Below are 20,792 nucleotides of genomic sequence, written 5' to 3' on the forward strand. Positions count from 1 at the left end.
CATAAAGATTCTGATCCTGTACTTCCTTGATAGATCAATAGACGCTAGCCTCTTGGTCTGCACCTTTTTTCTTCCAATCTGTGCAGTGTCGTTGTTCCGTCTCTCTCAGCTAATACAGTACAATTACCATGTTGACTTGACTTAGAAGCATGTGGGTTTTCTTTCTTACAGCAGTTTTTTGTCAGATTGTAAATATGTTCATCGACGGCTCTACTCTCACTAATCTGTTTTAACATTTTATTGTATCCCTTAATAATGTAAACAAACATTTTACATAGTCAAAAATAGGAATGTTTTAATATATTACACTTTCATTTTATATCATAACCGTTTTGCATTACCTCAGATTTGCTTGTGTTCAGATCATTAGATGAGATACACTATAATCACTTGTTCATTTTGTACACAATAAAGACTTAATAAAAAAACACTGCTAATGTTGTCTCTGCTTCTTCAGATACAGTCTACATACAAGCATAAGGGTCAGTATGCTTCTGAATATATGGCTCTTTGTTCTTCAGCATAGATCAATCATAAGACGCTGTAAATACGTAGTGGTGAGTATAAAAATGGTGATGGTAGACCAAACCACCAAAATAAATGGTGAGGAATGTGCTCTAATAAATAATATTCCAGTCACAACAATGCATCACCATTAAACAACATCGCCATCATTGTGCATGGTCCTGATTTCCAATTGCAGACCTTGAATTTCTCGATTATATCTGTAAGTGTCCAAAACAATAAATAGCTGTGAAAAACACAGCTCAGTATAAAAATAATATAAAGATGAATCATTGGACTGTTACTATACTTTGGTGCAGGACAAGTTCATTGTTGTGTCCATGCGTACACTCTCAGTCCTCTCTCTTAATTCATCCTCCTTGTTTTCCTGCATGCTGTCCTTCCGTCTGCGCTGCCTGAAGCCTTGGAAGCTGGGGCAGATGGGGAGATAGCGCAGGCAGCTGATCTTCCTGACGCAGCTCATTCCAATAGGGAAGTCGTAAGTAGTATGCATGTTCGCTGAGCTTCCCCCACTGCTCTCATCAGCCTTCCAGTCCAACAGCCCTCTCTCCTTCCTTGTGCCTGTTAACACCACACACACACAAGTGTACATGCACAAAACACACACACACAATGCCACATAAACAAACATTGGTAGTTACAGGCAACAGTTGCGCTAAATTGAAGGATTGATGTGTCCCATAGTGATATGGTGGTGACACGTAAACAAACACAAAGCAACGGATCCCTTTGATCCGTGTGTGACGAGGTGACTAGGAGGTTCTGTACATTTGACATCTGTTAATGAGATGAGGTTGCACTCTCACAGAGCATGCATACCTGGGATGGTGTTATCCAGCGCAAACGCCAGAAAGCCTCCAACAAACATCTCAGTGGTTAGGAGCACTGTGAGGATTTGATCCACCTCTGCAACTCCTGAGGAGGGCAATGAAATATTTATTAACAAATGAATGATCCTAATCATTATTCATAACATCAACATAATATCCAGCAGCAAAACCATACTAAACCTGCATACCAGTCTAACTGTACACATACTCTAAACTTTCTACACTTCCTCAGCAGATTGTGATGTCTTTTCTTATCAATAAAACCCTTTTAAATGTGCAGCCCACCTGTTTTGATGCAGCCAGGGTGCAAGTCTAGGTAACTGGGCAGCATGAGACCGAAGAACATGGAGAAACCGAGGACAAAGAGATTCCTAGAGGAGTTGAGGTCTACGCTCTGCAGGTTGGACAAGCCCACAGCCGTGATCATACCTGCAGGGCATAGTCAATACAAACAACAGAGGGGTTGAAAAGGTTATTATTGTCATATTTCTGACTGATTATTCGTGTTTCTAGCTAGAAACATAATATGACCCCCCTTCTGAAATAGTGAGCTTTCTGCAATCATACTGCCCCCTGGTGGCTGAGACTGAGACTGAGATGATGCTGTGTGTGGAATCTGTTTTAGTAAGTCACAGACCACAGTGGGAGAAACCCAGAGGTCACCAGAGGTCACCTCGTGTCCTCCCTTGAGAAGGACACGAGGGGAAAGGACACGAGGAGTATGCAATTGAGATTCTCCCAATGACTCACCGAACAAGGTGCAGAACATGCCACCTAGAATGGGGTCAGGCAGCGATGCGAAGAGGGCAGTGAATTTCCCCACTGTTCCTAACAGGAACATTATGGCTGCACCGTATTGCACCACTCTCCTGCTGCCCACCTGTGTGTAGGGACATAGTACAACATGACTCAATGTGAACTGTGCAACCTCCAGTATCAGTTGCAGTTCATTGATTATTCATCCACACTAGATTAACATACCAGTATATGTAAAGATGAGTAGACCCTTAGTTAATAATTATGTGGAAATAATAACAATTGATTTCCATTGTGGCAAAGGGCTTGCACTAGAGACCATGTTAATAAGCTTTATCTGTTTCAAACAGATACAGTGGCTTGCGAAAGTATTCACTCCCCTTGGCATTTTTCCTATTTTGTTGCCTTACAACCTGGAATTAAAATTGATTTTTGGGGGGTTTGTATCATTTGATTTACACAACATGTCTACCACTTTGAAGATGCAAAATATTTTTTATTGTGAAACAAATAAGAAATAAGACAAATAAACAGAAAACTTGAGCGTGCATAACTATTCCAATGGCTTTTTTCTGGCCACTCTTCCATAAAGCCCAGCTCTGTGGAGTGTACGGCTTAAAGTGGTCCTATGGACAGATACACCAATCTCCGCTGTTGAGCTTTGCAGCTCCTTCAGGGTTGTCTTTGGTGTCTTTGTTGCCTCTCTGATTAATGCCCTCCTTGCCTGGACCATGAATTTTGGTGGGCGGCCCTCTCTTGGCAGGTTTGTTGTGGTGCCATATTATTTCAATTTTTTAATAATGGATTTAATGGTGCTCCGTGGGATGTTCAAAGTTTCGGATATACACTACCGTTCAAAAGTTTGGGGTCACTTAGATTTTGTCCATTTGTCCATTAAAATAACATCAAATTGATCAGAAATACAGTGTAGACATTGTTAATGTTGTAAATGGCTATTGTAGATGGAAACGGCTGATTTTTTATGGAATATATACATAGGCATACAGAGGCCAATTATCAGCAACCATCAGTCCTGTGTTCCAATGGCACGTTGTGTTTGCTAATCCAAGTTTATCATTTTAAAAGGCTAATTGATCATTAGAAAACCCTTTTGCAATTATGTTAGCACAGCTGAAAACTGTTGTGCTGATTAAAGAAGCAATAAAACTGGCCTTCTTGAGACTAGTTGAGTATCTGGAGCATCAGCAATTGTGGGTTCGATTACAGAATCAAAATGGCCAGAAACAAATAGCTTTCTTCTGAAACTTGTCAGTCTATTCTTGTTCTGAGAAATGAAGGCTATTCCATGCGAGAAATTGCCAAGAAACTGAAAATCTCGTACAAGGCTGTGTACTACTCCCTTCACAGAACAGCGCAAACTGGCTCTAACCAGAATAGAAAGAGGAGTGGGAGGTCACGGTGCACAACTGAGCAAGAGGACAAATACATTAGAGTGTCTAGTTTGATAAACAGGAACCTCACAGGTCCTCAACTTGAAGCTTCATTAAATAGTACCCGCAAATCACCAGTCTCAACGTCAACAGTGAAGAGGTGACTCCGGGATGCTGACCTTCTAGGCAGAGTTGCAAAGAAAAAGCCATATCTCAGACTGGCCAATAAAAAGAAAAGATGAAGATGGGCAAAAGAACACAGACACTGGACAGAGGAAGATTGGAAAAAAAGTGTTATGGACAGACAAATCGAAGTTTGAGGTGTTTGTATCACAAAGAAGAACATTTGTGAGACGCAGACCAAATGAAAAGATGCTGGAGGAGTGCTTGATGCCATCTGTCAAGCATGGTGGAGGCAATGTGATGGTCTGGGGGTGCTTTGGTGGTGGTAAAGTGGGAGATTTATACAGGGTAAAAGGGATCTTGAAGAAGGAAGGCTATCACTCCATTTTGCAATGCCATGCCATACCCTGTGGACGGCGCTTGATTGGAGCCAATTTCCTCCTACAACAGCTCCAAACTATGCAAGAACTATTTAGGGAAGAAGCAGTCATCTGGTATTCTGTCTATAATGGAGTGGCCAGCACAGTCACTGGATCTCAACCCTATTGAGCAGTTGTGGGAGCAGCTTGACTGTATGATACGTAAGAAGTGCCCATCAAGCCAATCCAACTTGTGGGAGGTGCTTCAGGAAGCATGGGGTGAAATCTCTTCAGATTACCTCAACAAATTGACAACTAGAATGCCAAAGGTCTGCAAGGCTATAATTGCTGCAAATGTAGGATTCTTTGACAAAAGCAAAGTTTGAAGGACACAATTATTATTTATATTAAAAATCATTATTTCTAACCTTGTCAATGACTACATTTCCTATTCAAACTCATTTCATGTATGTTTTCATGGAAAACAAGGAATTTCTAAGTGACCCCAAACTTTTGAACGGTAGTGTATTTTTATAACCCGACCCTGATCTGTACTTCTCCACAACTTTGTCCCTGACCTGTTTGGAGAGCTCCTTGGTCTTCATGGTGCCCCTTGCTTAGTGGTGTTGCAGACTCTGTGGCCTTTCAGAACAGGTGTATATATACTGAGATCATGTGACAGATCATGTGACACTTATTTAACTAATTATGTGACTTCTGAAAGTAATTGCTTGCACCAGATCTTATTTAGGGGTTTCATAGCAAAGGGGGTGAATACATATGCACACACCACTTTTCCGTTATTTATTTTTTAGAATTTTTTGAAATAAGTAATTTTTTTCATTTCACTTCACCAGTTTGGACTATTTTGGGTATATCCATTACATGAAATCCAAATAAGAATCCATTTAAATTACAGGTTGTAATGCAACAAAATAGGAGAAACGCCAAGGGGGATGAATACTTTTGCAAGGCACTGTACTATTGCTGATTCCAACTTGAACTAGACATAAATACAACATCTGAGATTACATATGTACACTCATGTGTTTTATGTAAATAGATTAAAGACAACATGTCTGAAAACAAACTGGGGAGGGGCTGAGGGGCTAACCTAACCTTAGTGATTCCCAGAACTCCAATGTTGGGACTGGAGGAGGTGGAGCCATTTCCTGTACCCAGCAGTCCTGCTATAATACAACACACACCCTCTGTGAAGATACCCCTAGTATGGGAAAGACATAACACGAAGGTTAATGAATGATACAGACACATACATACATCAACACAGAGAATAGGGTACTGAAGCTTGACCATAGAGGACTCTCAAACATAGGTTCATGTCAGAGCCTTAGGTCCATGTTAGAAATCTAGACTCTGGCGTAGAAGACTGATGCTCACCTGTTGATGGCATGGACAGGTGGCGGAGGTGCCCCTGAGAGGCGAGCACAGGCGTAATAGTCCCCGATAGACTCTACAATGCCAGCTAGTGTGGCACTGAACATGCCCAGCACTCCGGCGATGGTCACTGTGGGCAACCCCCACTGACCTTTCAGGGACACACAAACACAACAAGTCGGAATCATTCCCCTACGCAGCAAGAGAAGAGGCAATGGCAATGGATGACAACTCAGATCATTTAAACCATTCAAAATGTTATACAGTTGAAGTCAGAAGTTTACATACACTTAGGTTGGAGTCATTAAAACTCGTTTTTCAACCCCTTCTTGTTAACAAACTATAGTTTTGGCAAGTCGGTTAGGACATCTACTTTGTGCATGACACAAGTAATTCTTCTAACAATTGTTTACAGACAGATTATTTCACTTATAATTCACTGTATCACAATTCCAGTGGGTCAGAAGTTTACATACACTAAGTTGACTGTGCCTTTAAACAGCTTGGGAAAATCCAGAAAATGATGTCATGGCTTTAGAAGCTTCTGATAGGCTAATTGACATAATTTGAGTCAATTGGAGGTGTACCTGTGGATGTATTTCAAGGTTTACCTTCAAACTCAGTGCCTCTTTGCTTGACATCATGGGAAAATCAAAAGAAAAAAATGGTAGACCTCCACAAGTCTGGTTCATCCTTGGGAGCAACTTCCAAATGCCTGAAGTTACCACGTTCATCTGTACAAACAATAGTACGCAAGTATAAACACCATGGGACCACGCAGTCATCATACCGCTCAGGAAGGAGACGCGTTCTGTCTCCTAGAGATGAACGTACTTTGGTGCGAAAAGTGCAAATCAATCCCAGAACAACAGCAAAGGACCTTGTGAAGATGCTGGAGGAAACATGTACAAAAGTATCTATATTCACAGTAAAATGAGTCCTATATCAACATAACCTGAAAGGCCGCTCAGCAAGGAAGAAGCCACTGCTCCAAAACCGCCATAAAAAAGCCAGACTACGGTTTGCAACTGCACATGGGGACAAAGATCGTACTTCTTGGTCTGATGAAACAGAAATAGAACTGTTTGGCCATAATGACCATCGTTATGTTTGGAGGAAAAAGGGAGTAGCTTGCAAGCCGAAGAACACCATCCCAACCGTGAAGCACGGGGGTGGCAGCATCATGCTGTGTGGGTGATTTGCTGCAGGAGGGACTGGTGCACTTCACAAAATAGATGGCATCATGAGGAAGGAAAATTATGTGGATATATTGAAGCAACATCTCAAGACATCAGTCAGGAAGTTAAAGCTTGGTTGCAAATGGGTCTTCCAAATGGACAATGACCCCAAGCATACTTCCAAAGTTGTGGCAAAATGTCTTAAGGACAACAAAGTCAAGGTATTGGAGTGGCCATCACAAAGCCCTGACCTCAATCCTATAGAAAATGTGTAGGCAGAACTGAAAAAGCGTGTGCGAGCAAGGAGGCCTATAAACCTTACTCAGTTACACAAGCTCTGTCAGGAGGAATGGGCCAAAATTCACCCAACTTATTGTGGGAAGCTTGTGGAAGGCTACCCGAAACGTTTGACTCAAGTTAAACAATTTAAAGGCAATGCTACCAAATACTAATTGAGTGTATGTAAACTTCTGACCCACTGGGAATGTGATGAAAGAAATGAAAGCTGAAATAAATCATTCTCTCTACTATTATTCTGACATTTCACATTTTTTAAATAAAGTGGTGATCCTAACTGACCTACTAGGATTAAATGTCAGGAATTGTGAAAAGCTGAGTTTAAATGTATTTGGCTAAGGTGTATGTAAACTTCCGACTTCAACTGTATAAGGCCATTCTAAAGTTGATCATAAATGGCCAGTGACATCCTCTCTCTTAACTTGACCCTTGATCTAGCTCATGTGTCCAAACTGCCACATTGTGAGACACAATGGCGGTAAGGCTGGCCTCTTACAGGGGTAGGGGACGCGGAACCAGGGGGAGAGGGTCATGATGTCACCACGGGCGTCGGTGCGTGCCTTCTGTCCGTACTGGCTGGGGTCACTGGGCAGCACGTCGGTCAGGGTCAGGATGTAACACAGCAGCCACACCAACATGATGGCCATGATGATCTAAACAGAGAAGGGGAACAGCATGACATACAGTGGGGGGAAAAGGTATTTAGTCAGCCACCAATTGTGCAAGTTCTCCCACTTAAAAAGATGAGAGAGGCCTGTAATTTTCATCATAGGTACACGTCAACTATGACAGACAAATTGAGAAAAAAAAATCACATTGTAGGATTTTTTATGAATTTATTTGCAAATTATGGTGGAAAATAAGTATTTGGTCACCTACAAACAAGCAAGATTTCTGGCTCTCACAGACCTGTAACTTCTTCTTTAAGAGGCTCCTCTGTCCTCCACTCGTTACCTGTATTAATGGCACCTGTTTGAACTTGTTATCAGTATAAAAGACACCTGTCCACAACCTCAAACAGTCACACTCCAAACTCCACTATGGCCAAGACCAAAGAGCTGTCAAAGGACACCAGAAACAAAATTGTAGACCTGCACCAGGCTGGGAAGACTGAATCTGCAATAGGTAAGCAGCTTGGTTTGAAGAAATCAACTGTGGGAGCAATTATTAGGAAATGGAAGACATACAAGACCACTGATAATCTCCCTCGATCTGGGGCTCCACGCAAGATCTCACCCCGTGGGTCAAAATGATCACAAGAACGGTGAGCAAAAATCCCAGAACCACACGGGGGGACCTAGTGAATGACCTGCAGAGAGCTGGGACCAAAGTAACAAAGCCTACCATCAGTAACACACTACGCCGCCAGGGACTCAAATCCTGCAGTGCCAGACGTGTCCCCCCTGCTTAAGCCAGTAAATGTCCAGGCCCGTCTGAAGTTTGCTAGAGTGCATTTGGATGATCCAGAAGAGGATTGGGAGAATGTCATATGGTCAGATGAAACCAAAATATAACTTTTTGGTAAAAACTCAACTCAGTCGTGTTTGGAGGACAAAGAATGCTGAGTTGCATCCAAAGAACACCATACCTACTGTGAAGCATGGGGGTGGAAGCATCATGCTTTGGGGCTGTTTTTCTGCAAAGGGACCAGGACGACTGATCCGTGTAAAGGAAAGAATGAATGGGGACATGTATCGTGAGATTTTGAGTGAAAACCTCCTTCCATCAGCAAGGGCATTGAAGATGAAACGTGGCTGGGTCTTTCAGCATGACAATGATCCCAAACACACCGCCCGAGCAACGAAGGAGTGGCTTCGTAAGAAGCATTTCAAGGTCCTGGAGTGGCCTAGCCAGTCTCCAGATCTCAACCCCATAGAAAATCTTTGGAGGGAGTTGAAAGTCCGTGTTGCCCAGTGACAGCCCCAAAACATCACTGCTCTAGAGGAGATCTGCATGGAGGAATGGGCCAAAATACCAGCAACAGTGTGTGAAAACCTTGTGAAGACTTACAGAAACGTTTGACCTGTGTCATTGCCAACAAAGGGTATATAACAAAGTATTGAGAAACTTTTGTTATTGACCAAATACTTATTTTCCACCATAATTTGCAAATAAATTCATTAAAAATCCTACAATGTGATTTTCTGGAGAAAAAAATTCTCATTTTGTCTGTCATAGTTGTACCTATGATGAAAATTACAGGCCTCTCTCATCTTTTTAAGTGGGAGAACTTGCACAATTGGTGGCTGACTAAAGACTTTTTTCCCCCACTGTATCATACAACGTAATCATAGAGCTTATTATGTAGACCTATTCTTACAGCCCTTTTCATCAGGAAGCTAATACTTTGCATTAACATTATGGTGAAATTACCCATGGTCTGTGTCTATCTATCACAGTGAGTCATTTCTATAGCCTGGCCTTGACAGTGTCCCCATGACCTGGCTGGCAGCACTGATTAAGGCAGTAACACCGAGGGAAATGCAATATATTCTGCCTAAAATTAGACTTTATTATACCTTTCAAGATTGGGATGACATGATAAGTGCTGTGAATGAATAGCTTGGTGTATTTGATGAATATTAGTTCATGCCCCACATGGGAACATCTGATTAGTATGAATCGGAGGACTTTTTAACATCCCTGTGAGACAAATGTGTGGTTTGTTGGTTCTAACCGGGAACATCTTAAAGATCTGGAACCTGACGGTGCTGAAGCCTTTCTTCCTGTTGTAGGTGAGGAGAGGGAAAGACCAGTTCCTCAGGTACTGAGCAAACAGCACAATGAGGAAGATGCACCTGGGGAGAGACAGAGGATCAGTTAGGCAGTGATATAGCTACAACATAACCCAATCAAAGACATCAAACAGGGAAAAGGTAATTAACCCTTTACACTTGTGGGAATTGCCTATATGGATAAGGCTAAAATGAAATGTTTCTTACAGAATAAATATGAAATGCATAACCATGGTAGCAATTGAAAGGGAACAGTTTGGAGATAATGGGAAAATTATTAGACCAAAGGTGAGACAAGCACACTCGTTAGGAACACAACCCTGCAATCACACAATTACTGTTGTTTACGTGATCCAAAAACGGTCCATTATACATCCCAATCTGGGTCAGGTGGGCATGATTTGAAAGCTTGTTCTATTGCAAACATGACTAGCTAAGTTATAAAATACGATCTTACAGTATTAGGCGTTCACAAGGCAATTCAGAGAAACAGATCGTAATTTTGCTGTGCATTGAAAGGAGCCATGAGTGCATTCAGGTGTGTGTGTGCCGCGGCTAATTTTCTTCACAATAAACAAACATAGGCTCATTCTGTTCAGAACAACCCAGGGTATGACGCCAGGGTACATCAAGCACAGTGATCATAAACGTTGACACTGTACTGTATAAGACATGAGTTTTATGATTTGGAAATGTGAAGTGCACATTTGGACTCACAGCTTTTATGATATCAAAGCGGTATCTATTATAACCCTCAACGTCTTATCTTTCAAAATACATACACTCATCTTAATGTACAGCATTTCCCTCACTCAGACAACAAAAAATGTGCAAAGGTTGCCCAATTACCGGGAAGTGCTGGGAAGCGTAGAGCCAGAGCTCTGACGTCATGTACAGCACATTACTGTGCAGCCACTGCGTTCCAATTTAGGCGTTTATCAGTGCCCAAATCTGCATTTTCAACCTGTATATGGGTACGAGTGTTAAGGGCTACGTTAATAGTATGTGATTAAATTCAATAGCTTCAATGACCTTGGATTTAAAACAATAAAGAGTCACAAGCCCTAGTCGAAGTCAATTGGTAGAGCATGGCGCTTGTAACGCCAGAGTAGTGGGTTCGATCCCCGGGACCACCCATACGTAAAAATGTATGCACACATGACTGTAAGTCGCTTTGGATAAAAGCGTCTGCTAAATGGCATATTATTATTATTATAATCAATTTCTACTATAGAAGCGAGGAACAGAGGTAAGAAAAACATGCCTTAGGCCTAGAGAGTAATACAACTCAGAAAACATTGTTGGATCTCAAGTGTACACATGAGTGAAGAGGATCAGATGGAAAGAGCAGAGGGAAATCAGGTAGGAGGATACATTACAGAGAAGGAGTGAATTCAATAGACAGAGGATGAATTGTGCTCTTACAGTGCTGAGAGGCCCCAGTGAGAGCCGGCTCTGTCCCCAGCGGTCTGGAAGACAGACAGGCCGATGAGGGACACGGTGGGGGTGACGGTCAGGGGCCCAATGTAGTTCAGCAGGATACCAGGGAGACCCACCAGCCCGATAACCACCTCCACGGCACTGGATGCTATGATGGCACCCTGGATCTACAGCGGAGAGAGACCGACTGTTATTATCATTAGATATGTCAAATCAAATCAAATGTTATTTGTCACATGCTTCATAAACAACAAGTGTAGGCTAACAGTGAAATGCTTACTTACGGGTCCTTTTACAACAATGCAGAGTTAAAGATAAAAAAATTAATAAAAATAGAAATAGTGACACAAGGAATAAATACCCAGAAAATAATAAATAACAATAACTAGTAAAAGTAACATGGCTACAGTGCGGAAACCACCCCCCCCGGAAATATGATATTTACATAAGTATTCAGAACCTTTACTCAGTACTTTGTTGAAGCACCTTTGGCAGCGATTACAGACTCGAGTCTAATTGGGTATGACACTACAAGCTTGGCATACCTGTATTTGGGGAGTTTCTCTATCAAGTTGGATGGGGAGCATTGCTGCACAGCTATTTTCAGGTCTCTCCAGAGATGTTCGATCGGGTTCAAGTCCGGGCTCTTGCTGAGCCTCTCAAGGACATTCAGAGACTTGTCCCGAAACCACTCCTGCGTTGTCTTGGCTATGTGCTTAGGGTCGTTGTCCTGATGTCCTGAGCACTCTGGAGCAGGTTTTCATCAAGGATCTCTCTGTACTTGGTCACCTCACTGACCAAGGCCCTTCTCCCCCGATTGCTCAGTTTTTCCAGGCGGCCAGCTCTTAGAAGATTCTTGGTGGTTCCAAACTTCTTCCATTTAAGAATGATGGAGGCCACTGTGTTCTTGGGGACCTTCAATGCTGCAGACATGTTTTGGTACCCTTCCCCAGATCTGTGCCTGGACACAATCCTGTCTCGGAGCTCTACGGAAAATTCCTTTGACCTCATGGCTTGGTTTTTGCTCTGACATGTACTGTCAACTGTGGGACCTTATATAGACAGGTGTGTGCCTTTCCAAATCATGTCCAATCAATTGAATTTACCACAGGTGGACTCCAATCAAGTTGTAGAAACATCTCAAGGATGATCAATGGAAACAGGATGCACCTGAGCTCAATTTCGAGTCTCATAGCAAAGGGTCTGAATACTTATGTAAACAAGGTATTTCGGTTTTTAATTTTTTATAACTTTGCAAAGATTTCTAAAAACCTGTTTTCACTTTGTCATTATGGGGTATTGTGTGTAGATTGATAAGGATTTTTATTTATTTAATCAATTTTAGAATAAGGCAGTAACGTAACAAAATGTGGAAAAAGTCAAGGGGTCTGAATACTTTGCGAATGCACTGTATATACTGGGAGCATCAGTACTAAGTTGATGTGCAGGGGTACGAGGTAATTGAGGTAGCTATGTACATATAGGTAGGGGTAAAGTGACTAGGCAACAGAATAGATCATTGACAGTAGCAGCAGCCTATGTGGAGGACCACCATGTGACCTGACCAGGAAAAACGATGGATCCTAGTTAGGTCTACATGATGTCTCAGATAATGTCAATCAAAGTGAGAGATGCTACAGTTCAGAAGGATGGACCACAAGATGGAGGCCCACTGATAAGAAGCAGGAAGTACCTCTCTCATCCTTGGGTGCCAGATGTGGGAGGTGTTCAGAGGAAGACTCCAGTCCCCATAGATCTCCTCTGTGGAAAGACAGACAGACACAACAGCCCATTAGTGAGGTTCTGTCTGTGACTGGGCCCTATTCTTTTCACACAGGTTGGGATTGAGGGACGCACCTTCAGAGGGACATTTCCATCTATCAAGCCCTAGGATGGCTTGAGCAGGGATGAGGAAAGCAAAAGCACTGGCCTGGAAAAGAGGTAACCTACAAATCGAAGATGAAACACGGGTGCATGATAAGCATTAGCCGACATACACATGTACACACATGCACACACACACACACACACACACACACACACACACACACCTGACTCCAAAGGTGGTTTGTATAAGCGTGGTGATTCCCACGCAGGTGAAGATGGTTCCCACCAGCTGACTGACTGTGTACTGGTCCTTTCCCACACACATGGCCTCCGCTAGCAGGAAGGGCACAGCAATGGTCCCGCTAAAACACGTCAGGTAGTGCTGCGATCAAAGACGAAGAGAGAAAGAGAGTGGGGCGAGAGACATATGGGAAAAGAGAGCACACAAAAGAGCAAGAGGAAGGTGGAGTCTATTGATGAAACCATTCATGAAAACAAGGTGTGTGTGAAAGAAAGTGTATGTGTGTACCTGGAGGCCCAGTAGAATACAGAGGTACCAAGGCGGGACATCCTCTATGGTGTAGATCATGTCAAAGCCTGGCTGCTGTTTCTGCTGCTGCTCCTCTGCAGCCAGTTTCCCCCCCTCCGCACCCTGCTCCTGTTCCTCTGTCTGACTCTGGACATCATGAGTCTGAGGGAGGACAGAGACATTCACACATCTAAACTGATTTTGGATTGGGTTGGCAACTTGGCATTCACAAATCTTGAACGCAGAGAGACGTGTTCAACCACTGGGAATAATCGATGACAAAGGCTCTCATACACCATGGAAGTAAAACACAATTCAGTGTATCCACATTTGTTTGTTTGTGTCCATGAGGTATTGTGTCTGCCCCATGTCAATAGCCACAAATACCCTGCAAAAGCGTTGTTTCAGATATCAATCCAGAACCTCCACAAGTTCAGTTGTTAGTCAGTCAGACATCATGGCAGTAAGGACCCTAGTCTGAGCATGGTAAACAGTTTTTCCCACAGGGTCATTTCACCCCAAAAGTAAACAGAAACACTGTGGGAATATAATGAAGTAACAGGATAACCGAACAAGCTCAACTTTACACTTGACAGAAAGAAAACCATAGCACACCACACATGACCTACACACCACACGTGAACTCAATCATCCCATAATCATGATCTTGTCAGGCCAGATAATGTATACTTACAAACATTAACAACAAAACTAAACGCATCAATGTATTGAAATGCTAGTAAATTAAGAGTTTACCTTGTGGTCTGGTTGTGTCTCTGTGTGCTGCATCTGCTTCATCAGGTCCTTGTGATGGATTGTTGGGTAAGGGTGCTTCTCTCTGTGCTCTCTCAACTCAACACGTGTGACCTCAGCCCTATACAGGAGAAGTGCAGCCCATTTTATGGGGATAGAGGGGACCAGATTAGCCAGGTTAATAATCTGCCCCAGAGGCGGACTTTACCCACTGGTGCTGATCAAGAGGCTGAGACTGTAAACCTAAAGGTAAAGGACCCAGGGGTCAAGAAGACACTTCTTGGAATGAGAGCTAGTATGCTAGAATCAGGATAGCTATCAGAAAAAACTACATCGGAAGGGTTACATTTGTAGTTATAGATATATTTACATGTACATTTACGTCATTTAGCAGACGCTCTTATCCAGAGCGACTTACAAATTGGTGCATTCACCTTATGATAGCCAGTGGGACAACCACTTTACACATAACATTTTCTTTTTTTTTATCTTGAATTTTTTATTTTTTATTTCTAGAGTATATTTTTAATTTTCATTTGTTTTATATATATATATAACATTTTTTAATATATATTTATTATTATTATTATTATTTTATTTTTTGTGGGGGTGGGGTAGGGGGGGGGTTGAAGGATTACTTTTATACTATCCCAGGTATTCCTTAAAGAGGTAGGGTTTCAAGTGTCTCCGGAAGGTGGTCAGTGACTCCGCTGTCCTGGCGTCGTGAGGGAGCTTGTTCCACCATTGGGGTGCCAGAGCAGCAAACAGTTTTGACTGGGCTGAGCGGGAACTGTGCTTCCGCAGAGGTAGGGGGACCAGCAGGCCAGAGGTGGAAGAACGCAATGCCCTCGTTTGGGTATAGGGACTGATCAGAGCCTGAAGGTAAGGAGGTGCCGTTCCCCTCACAGCTGCGTAGGCAAGCACCATGGTCTTGTAGCAGATGCGAGCTTCAACTGGAAACCAGTTGAGTGTGCGGAGGAGTGGGGTGACGTGAGAGAACTTGGGAAGGTTGAACACCAGACGGGCTGCAGCGTTCTGTATGAGTTTTAGGGGTTTAATGGCACAGGCAGGGAGCCCAGCCAACAGCGAGTTGCAGTAATCCATACGGGAGATGACAAGTGACTGGATTAGGACCTGTGCCGCTTCCTGTGTAAGGTAGGGTCGTACTCTTTGAATGTTGTAGAGCATGAACCTACAGGATCGGGTCACCGCTTTGATGTTAGCGGAGAACGACAGGGTGTTGTCCAGGGTCACGCCAAGGTTCTTTGCACTCTGGGAGGAGGATACAACGGAGTTGTCAACCGTGATGGCGAGATCATGGAGCGGGCAGTCCTTCCCCGAGAGGAAGAGCAGCTCCGTCTTGCCGAGGTTCAGCTTGAGGTGGTGATCCGACATCCACACTGATATGTCTGCGAGACATGCAGAGATGTGATTCGCCACCTGGTTATCAGAAGGGGGAAAGGAGAAGATTAATTGTGTGTCGTCTGCGTAGCAATGATAGGAGAGACCATGTGAGGATATGACAGAGCCAAGTGACTTGGTGTATAGAGAGAGAATAGGAGAGGGCCTAGAACTGAGCCCTGGGGAACACCAGTAGTGAGAGCACGTGGTGCGGAGACAGATTCTCACCACGCCACCTGGTAGGAGCGACCTGTCAGGTAGGACACAATCCAAGAGTGAGCCGCGCCGGAGATGCCCAACTCGGAGAGGGTGGAGAGGAGGATCTGATGGTTCACAGTATCAAAGGCAGCAGATAGGTCTAGAAGGATGAGAGCAGAGGAGAAAGAGTTAGCTTTAGCAGTGCGGAGAGCCTCCGTGACACAGAGAAGAGCAGTCTCAGTTGAATGACTAGTCTTGAAACCTGACTGGTTTGGATCAAGAAGGTCATTCTGAGAGAGATAGCAGGAGAGTTGGCCTTAGACGACACGCTCAAGAGTTTTGGAGAGAAAAGAAAGAAGGGATACTGGTCTGTAATTGTTGACATCAGAGGGATCAAGTGTAGGTTTTTTGAGGAGGGGTGCAACTCTCGCTTTCTTGAAGATGGAAGGGACATAGCCAGCGGACAAGGATGAGTTGATGAGCGAGGAGATATGTGACCAATTGTGCATTTAATTTTATCAGAAGAGGTTGTGGCATCTAGGCCAGCCATATTAAATAGGCGGACAGTGGTCCGGATCTGGACCCAGAACAGGGTCAATATGGACTGCGGGTCCCAACTAAAGTCAATAAATGAATATACACTACCAGTCAAAAGTTTGGACACACCTACTCATTCAAGGGTTTTTCTTTATTTTTTCTATTTTTTACATTGTAGAATAATAGTGAAGACATCAAAACTATAAAATAACACATATGGAATCATGTAGTACCCAAAAAAGTGTTAAACAAATCTAAATATATTATATATTTGAGATTCTTCAAATAGTCACCCTTTGCCTTGATGACAGCTTGGCACACTCTTGGCATTCTCTCAACCAGCTTCATGAGGTACTCACCTGGAATGAATTTCAATTAACAGGTCTGCCTTCTTAATATGTGTGAGCCAAACAGTTGTGTTGTGACAAGGTAGGGGAGGTATACAGGAGATAGCCCTATTTAGTAAAAGACCAACTCCATATTATGGCAAGAACAGCTCAAATAAGCAAAGAGAAATGACCAAAGAGAAAGTCCATCATTACTTTAAGACATGAAGGTCAGTCAATACAGAAAATGTCAAGAACTTTGAAAGTTTCTTCAAGTGCAGTCGCAAAAACCATCAAGCGCTATGATGAAACTGACTCTCATGAGGACCGCCACAGGAATGGAAGACCCAGAGTTACCTCTGCTGCTGAGGATAAGTTAATTCGAGTTATCAGCCTCAGAAATTGCCGCCCAAATAAATGCTTCACAGAGTTCAAGTAACAGACACATCTCAACATCAACTGTTCAGATGGGACTGTGTGAATCAGGCCTTCATGGTCGGATTGCTGCAAAGAAACCACTACTAAAGGACACCAATAAGAAAAGACTTGCTTGTGCCAAGAAACACAAGTCTTTGTGAGACGCGGTGTGGGTGAACGAATGAACTCTGCATGTGTAGTTCCCACCGTAAAGCATGGAGGAGGAGGTGTGATGGTGTGGGGGTGCTTTGCTGGTGACACTGTCAGTGATTTATTTAGAATTCAAGGCACACTTAACCAGCATGGCTACCACAGCATTCTGCAGCGATACGACATCCCATCTGGTTTGGGCTTAATGGGACTATAATTTTTTTTTCAACAGGACAATGACCCAACACAGCTCCAGGCTGTGTAAGGACTATTTTACCAAGAAGCAGAGTGATGGAGTGCTGCATCAGATAACCTGGCCTCCACAATCCCCCGACATCAACCCAGTTGAGATGGTTTGAGATGAGTCGGACGGCAGACTGAAGGAAAAGCAGCCAACAAGTGCTCAGCATATGTTGGAACTCCTTCAAGACTGTTGGAAAAGCATTCCAGGTGAAGCTGGTTGAGAGAATGCCAAGAGTGTGCAAAGCTGTCATCAAGGCAAAGGGTGGCTATTTGAAGAATCTCAAACATAAAATACAGTTGAAGTCGGAAGTTTACATACACTTAGGTTGGAGTCATTAAAACTTGTTTTTCAACCACTCCACAAATGTCTTGTTAACACACTATAGTTTTGGCAAGTCGGTTAGGACATCTACTTTGTGCATGACACAAGTAATTCTTCTAACAATTGTTTACAGACAGATTATTTCACTTATAATTCACTGTATCACAATTCCAGTGGGTCAGAAGTTTACATACACTAAGTTGACTGTGCCTTTAAACAGCTTGGAAAATTCCAGAAAATGATGTCATGGCTTTAGAAGCTTCTGATAGGCTAATTGACATCATTTGAGTCAATTGGAGGTGTACCTGTGGATGTATTTCGAGGCCTACCTTCAAACTTGCTTGACATCATGGGAAAATCAAAAGAAATCAGCCAAGACCTCAGAAAAAAAATTGTAGACCTCCACAAGTCTGGTTCATCCTTGGGAGCAATTACCAAACGCCTGAAGGTACCACGTTCATCTGTACAAACAATAGTACGCAAGTATAAACACCATGGGACCATGCAGCCGTCATACCGCTCAGGAAGGAGACGCGTTCTGTCTCCTAGAGATGAACATACTTTGGTGCGAAAAGTGCTAATCAATCCCAGAACAATGGCAAAGGACCTTGTGAAGATGCTGGAGGAAACAGGTACAAAAGTATCTATATCCACAGTAAAACAAGTCCTATATCGACATAACCTGAAAGGGCGCTCAGCAAGGAAGAAGCCACTGCTCCAAAACCGCCATAAAAAAGCCAGACTACGGTTTGCAACTGCACATGGGGACAAAGATCGTACTTCTTGGTCTGATGAAACAGAAATAGAACTGTTTGGCCATAATGACCATCGTTATGTTTGGAGGAAAAAGGGGGTAGCTTGCAAGCCGAAGAGTCAAGGTATTGGAGTGGCCATCACAAAGCCATGACCTCAATCCTATAGAACATTTGTGGGCAGAACTGAAAAAGCGTGTGTGAGCAAGGAGGCCTACAGACCTGACTCAGTTACACAAGCTCTGTCAGGAGGAATGGGCCAAAATTCACCCAACTTATTGTGGGAAGCTTGTGGAAGGCTACCTAAAATGTTTGACCCAAGTTAAACAATTTAAAGGCAATGCTACCAAATACTAATTGAGTGTATGTAAACTTCTCACCCACTGGGAATGTGATAAAATAAATAAAAGCTTAAATAAATCATTCTCTCTACTATTATTCTGACATTTCACATTCTTAAAATAAAGTGGTGATCCTAACTGACCTAAGACAGGGAATTCTTACTAGGATTAAATGTCACGAATTGTGAAAAACTGAGTTTAAATGTATTTGGCTAAGGAGTATGTAAACTTCCGACTTCAACTGTATATTTAGATGTGTTTAACACTTTTTTGGTTACTACATGATTCCATGTGTGTTATTTCATAGTTTTGATGTCTTCACTATTATTCTACAATGTAGAAAATAGTCCAAATAAAGAAAAACCCTTGAATGAGTAGGTGTGTCCAAACTTTTGATTGGTACTGTATGTTACGTAAAAAATCTGGCTTTTAACATACTGCTGTTGAGAATTGTAATAGTGGAATGCGCAACGTGCAATTTAGAAATTTGGTAGCGCATGGGCAGTTTTCCTCTTGTCATTTCATTCACTGACAGACCTGTCAGAAATGTCCAGTTGATCAACTAGCCCATGTTAGCTAGGTAGGTAAATAACCAGCTATCTAAATCTTGTAGTTATCATGGCCAGATTACATGCCCAGGGCCCTCTACCTGTTTTTTTTTTTTTACTGTCTATGGCCTCGACACCCAGGGGGACCCCATTGATTTTGAGTCCCTCAGGTATCATGAACACACAAAAGACAGGGCAAAATGTGTAGAATTGCAGAAAATGAGCTTTAAAACTACAAAATGTTCTCTCCGCCAACAAAAGTTTGGGGTCGCATGGGGTGAACGGTGAGGGTTTGTTACTATGGTGAAAAATTACAATATCCATTTGGACCTTTGCAACCTAAAAAAATTTGTGTGACCGGACATTCTCAAATAGTATTGGAGTACCCCTGATCTAGGCTTTGTCCTTGAGTGTTGCTGTCATTGATGTTATAACTGTTTACACAAAGGTGTTAAGAAAAAAATTAAATGACCGCATGGACTACATACAAGTAGACTGCCATAGTCTCATTTGATGTAATAATGAGCAGTGATGTAAAATACTTGAAAGTACTACTTAAGTCATTTTTTAGGGTATCTGTACTTTACTATTTATATTTTTGACAACTTTTATTTCACTACATTCCTAAAGAATATTATGTACTTTTTACTCCATACATTTTCCCTGACACCGAAAAGTACTTGTTACATTTTGAATGCTTAGCAGGACAGGAAAATGGTCCAATTCACGCACTTATCAAGAGAACATCCCTGGTCATCCCTACTGCCTCTGATCCGGCACTCACTAAACATAAATGCTTCGCTTGTAAATTATGTCTGCATGTTGTAGTGTGACCCTTGCTATCCATACATTAAAAAAACAGATAATTGTACCGTCTGGTTTGCTTAACATAAGCAATTTGAAATGATTTATACTTTTAATACTTAAGTATATTTTTGCAATTACATTTACTTTTGATACTTAAGTACATTTAAAACCAAATACTTTGACTTTTACTCAAGTAGTATTTTACTGGGTGACTTTCACTTGAGTAATTAATATGGAATATAATATAATAATATAATATGCCATTTAGCAGATGCTTTTATCCAAAGCGACTTACAGTCATGTGTGCATACATTTTTACATATGGGTGGTCCTGGGGATCAAACCCACTACCCTGGCGTTACAAGCGCCATGCTCTACCAGCTGAGCTACAGAGGACCACCAATCTTTACTTTTACTCAATTATGACAATTGGGTACTTTTTCCACCACTGATAATGAGATCTTATAAGGAAGACTGATGTATAAAATCCAGAATGCTTAACTCCTTCCAGTATGTGGGTGAAGGGGGGTGGGGGGGGTTCAAAAAACAGACATTCTGGAAAATAACCACCTGGCAACAAATGAATGGACTTTTATTTATTTTTACTAC

At 42.4% G+C, this 20,792-nt stretch overlaps 1 protein-coding gene across 1 annotated transcript; it reads right to left on the reverse strand.

Moving 5' to 3' along the window:
* Positions 1-223: 223 nt before the first annotated feature.
* Positions 224-14,265, reverse strand: LOC121574070 (solute carrier family 23 member 1). Its single transcript, XM_041886643.1, has 14 exons — positions 14,145-14,265; positions 13,389-13,550; positions 13,084-13,241; positions 12,890-12,978; positions 12,726-12,793; positions 11,018-11,199; positions 9,535-9,655; positions 7,354-7,510; positions 5,386-5,533; positions 5,104-5,209; positions 2,106-2,235; positions 1,641-1,784; positions 1,345-1,440; positions 224-1,086 (listed from the first exon to the last, which is right to left on the reverse strand). Exons 1-14 carry the CDS (start codon positions 14,184-14,186, stop codon positions 809-811), a joined length of 1,881 nt encoding a protein of 626 aa, XP_041742577.1. The 5' UTR covers positions 14,187-14,265; the 3' UTR covers positions 224-808.
* Between the last annotated feature and the right edge of the window lie 6,527 nt (positions 14,266-20,792).

This window comes from Coregonus clupeaformis, chromosome 9 (assembly GCF_020615455.1).
Source record: "Coregonus clupeaformis isolate EN_2021a chromosome 9, ASM2061545v1, whole genome shotgun sequence".
NCBI classification, from domain to species: domain Eukaryota; kingdom Metazoa; phylum Chordata; class Actinopteri; order Salmoniformes; family Salmonidae; genus Coregonus; species Coregonus clupeaformis.

Excerpts from the sequence above, each read along its gene's own strand:
- LOC121574070 (XM_041886643.1), bottom strand. The coding sequence starts at position 14,186 with ATGAAGCAGATGCAGCACACAGAGACACAACCAGACCACAAG. Across the intron at positions 9,656-11,017 it reads CACTGGGGCCTCTCAGCACT|GTGCATCTTCCTCATTGTGC; the intron begins GTAAGAGCACAA and ends GTCTCTCCCCAG. Across the intron at positions 5,210-5,385 it reads CCTGTCCATGCCATCAACAG|GGGTATCTTCACAGAGGGTG; the intron begins GTGAGCATCAGT and ends TTCCCATACTAG.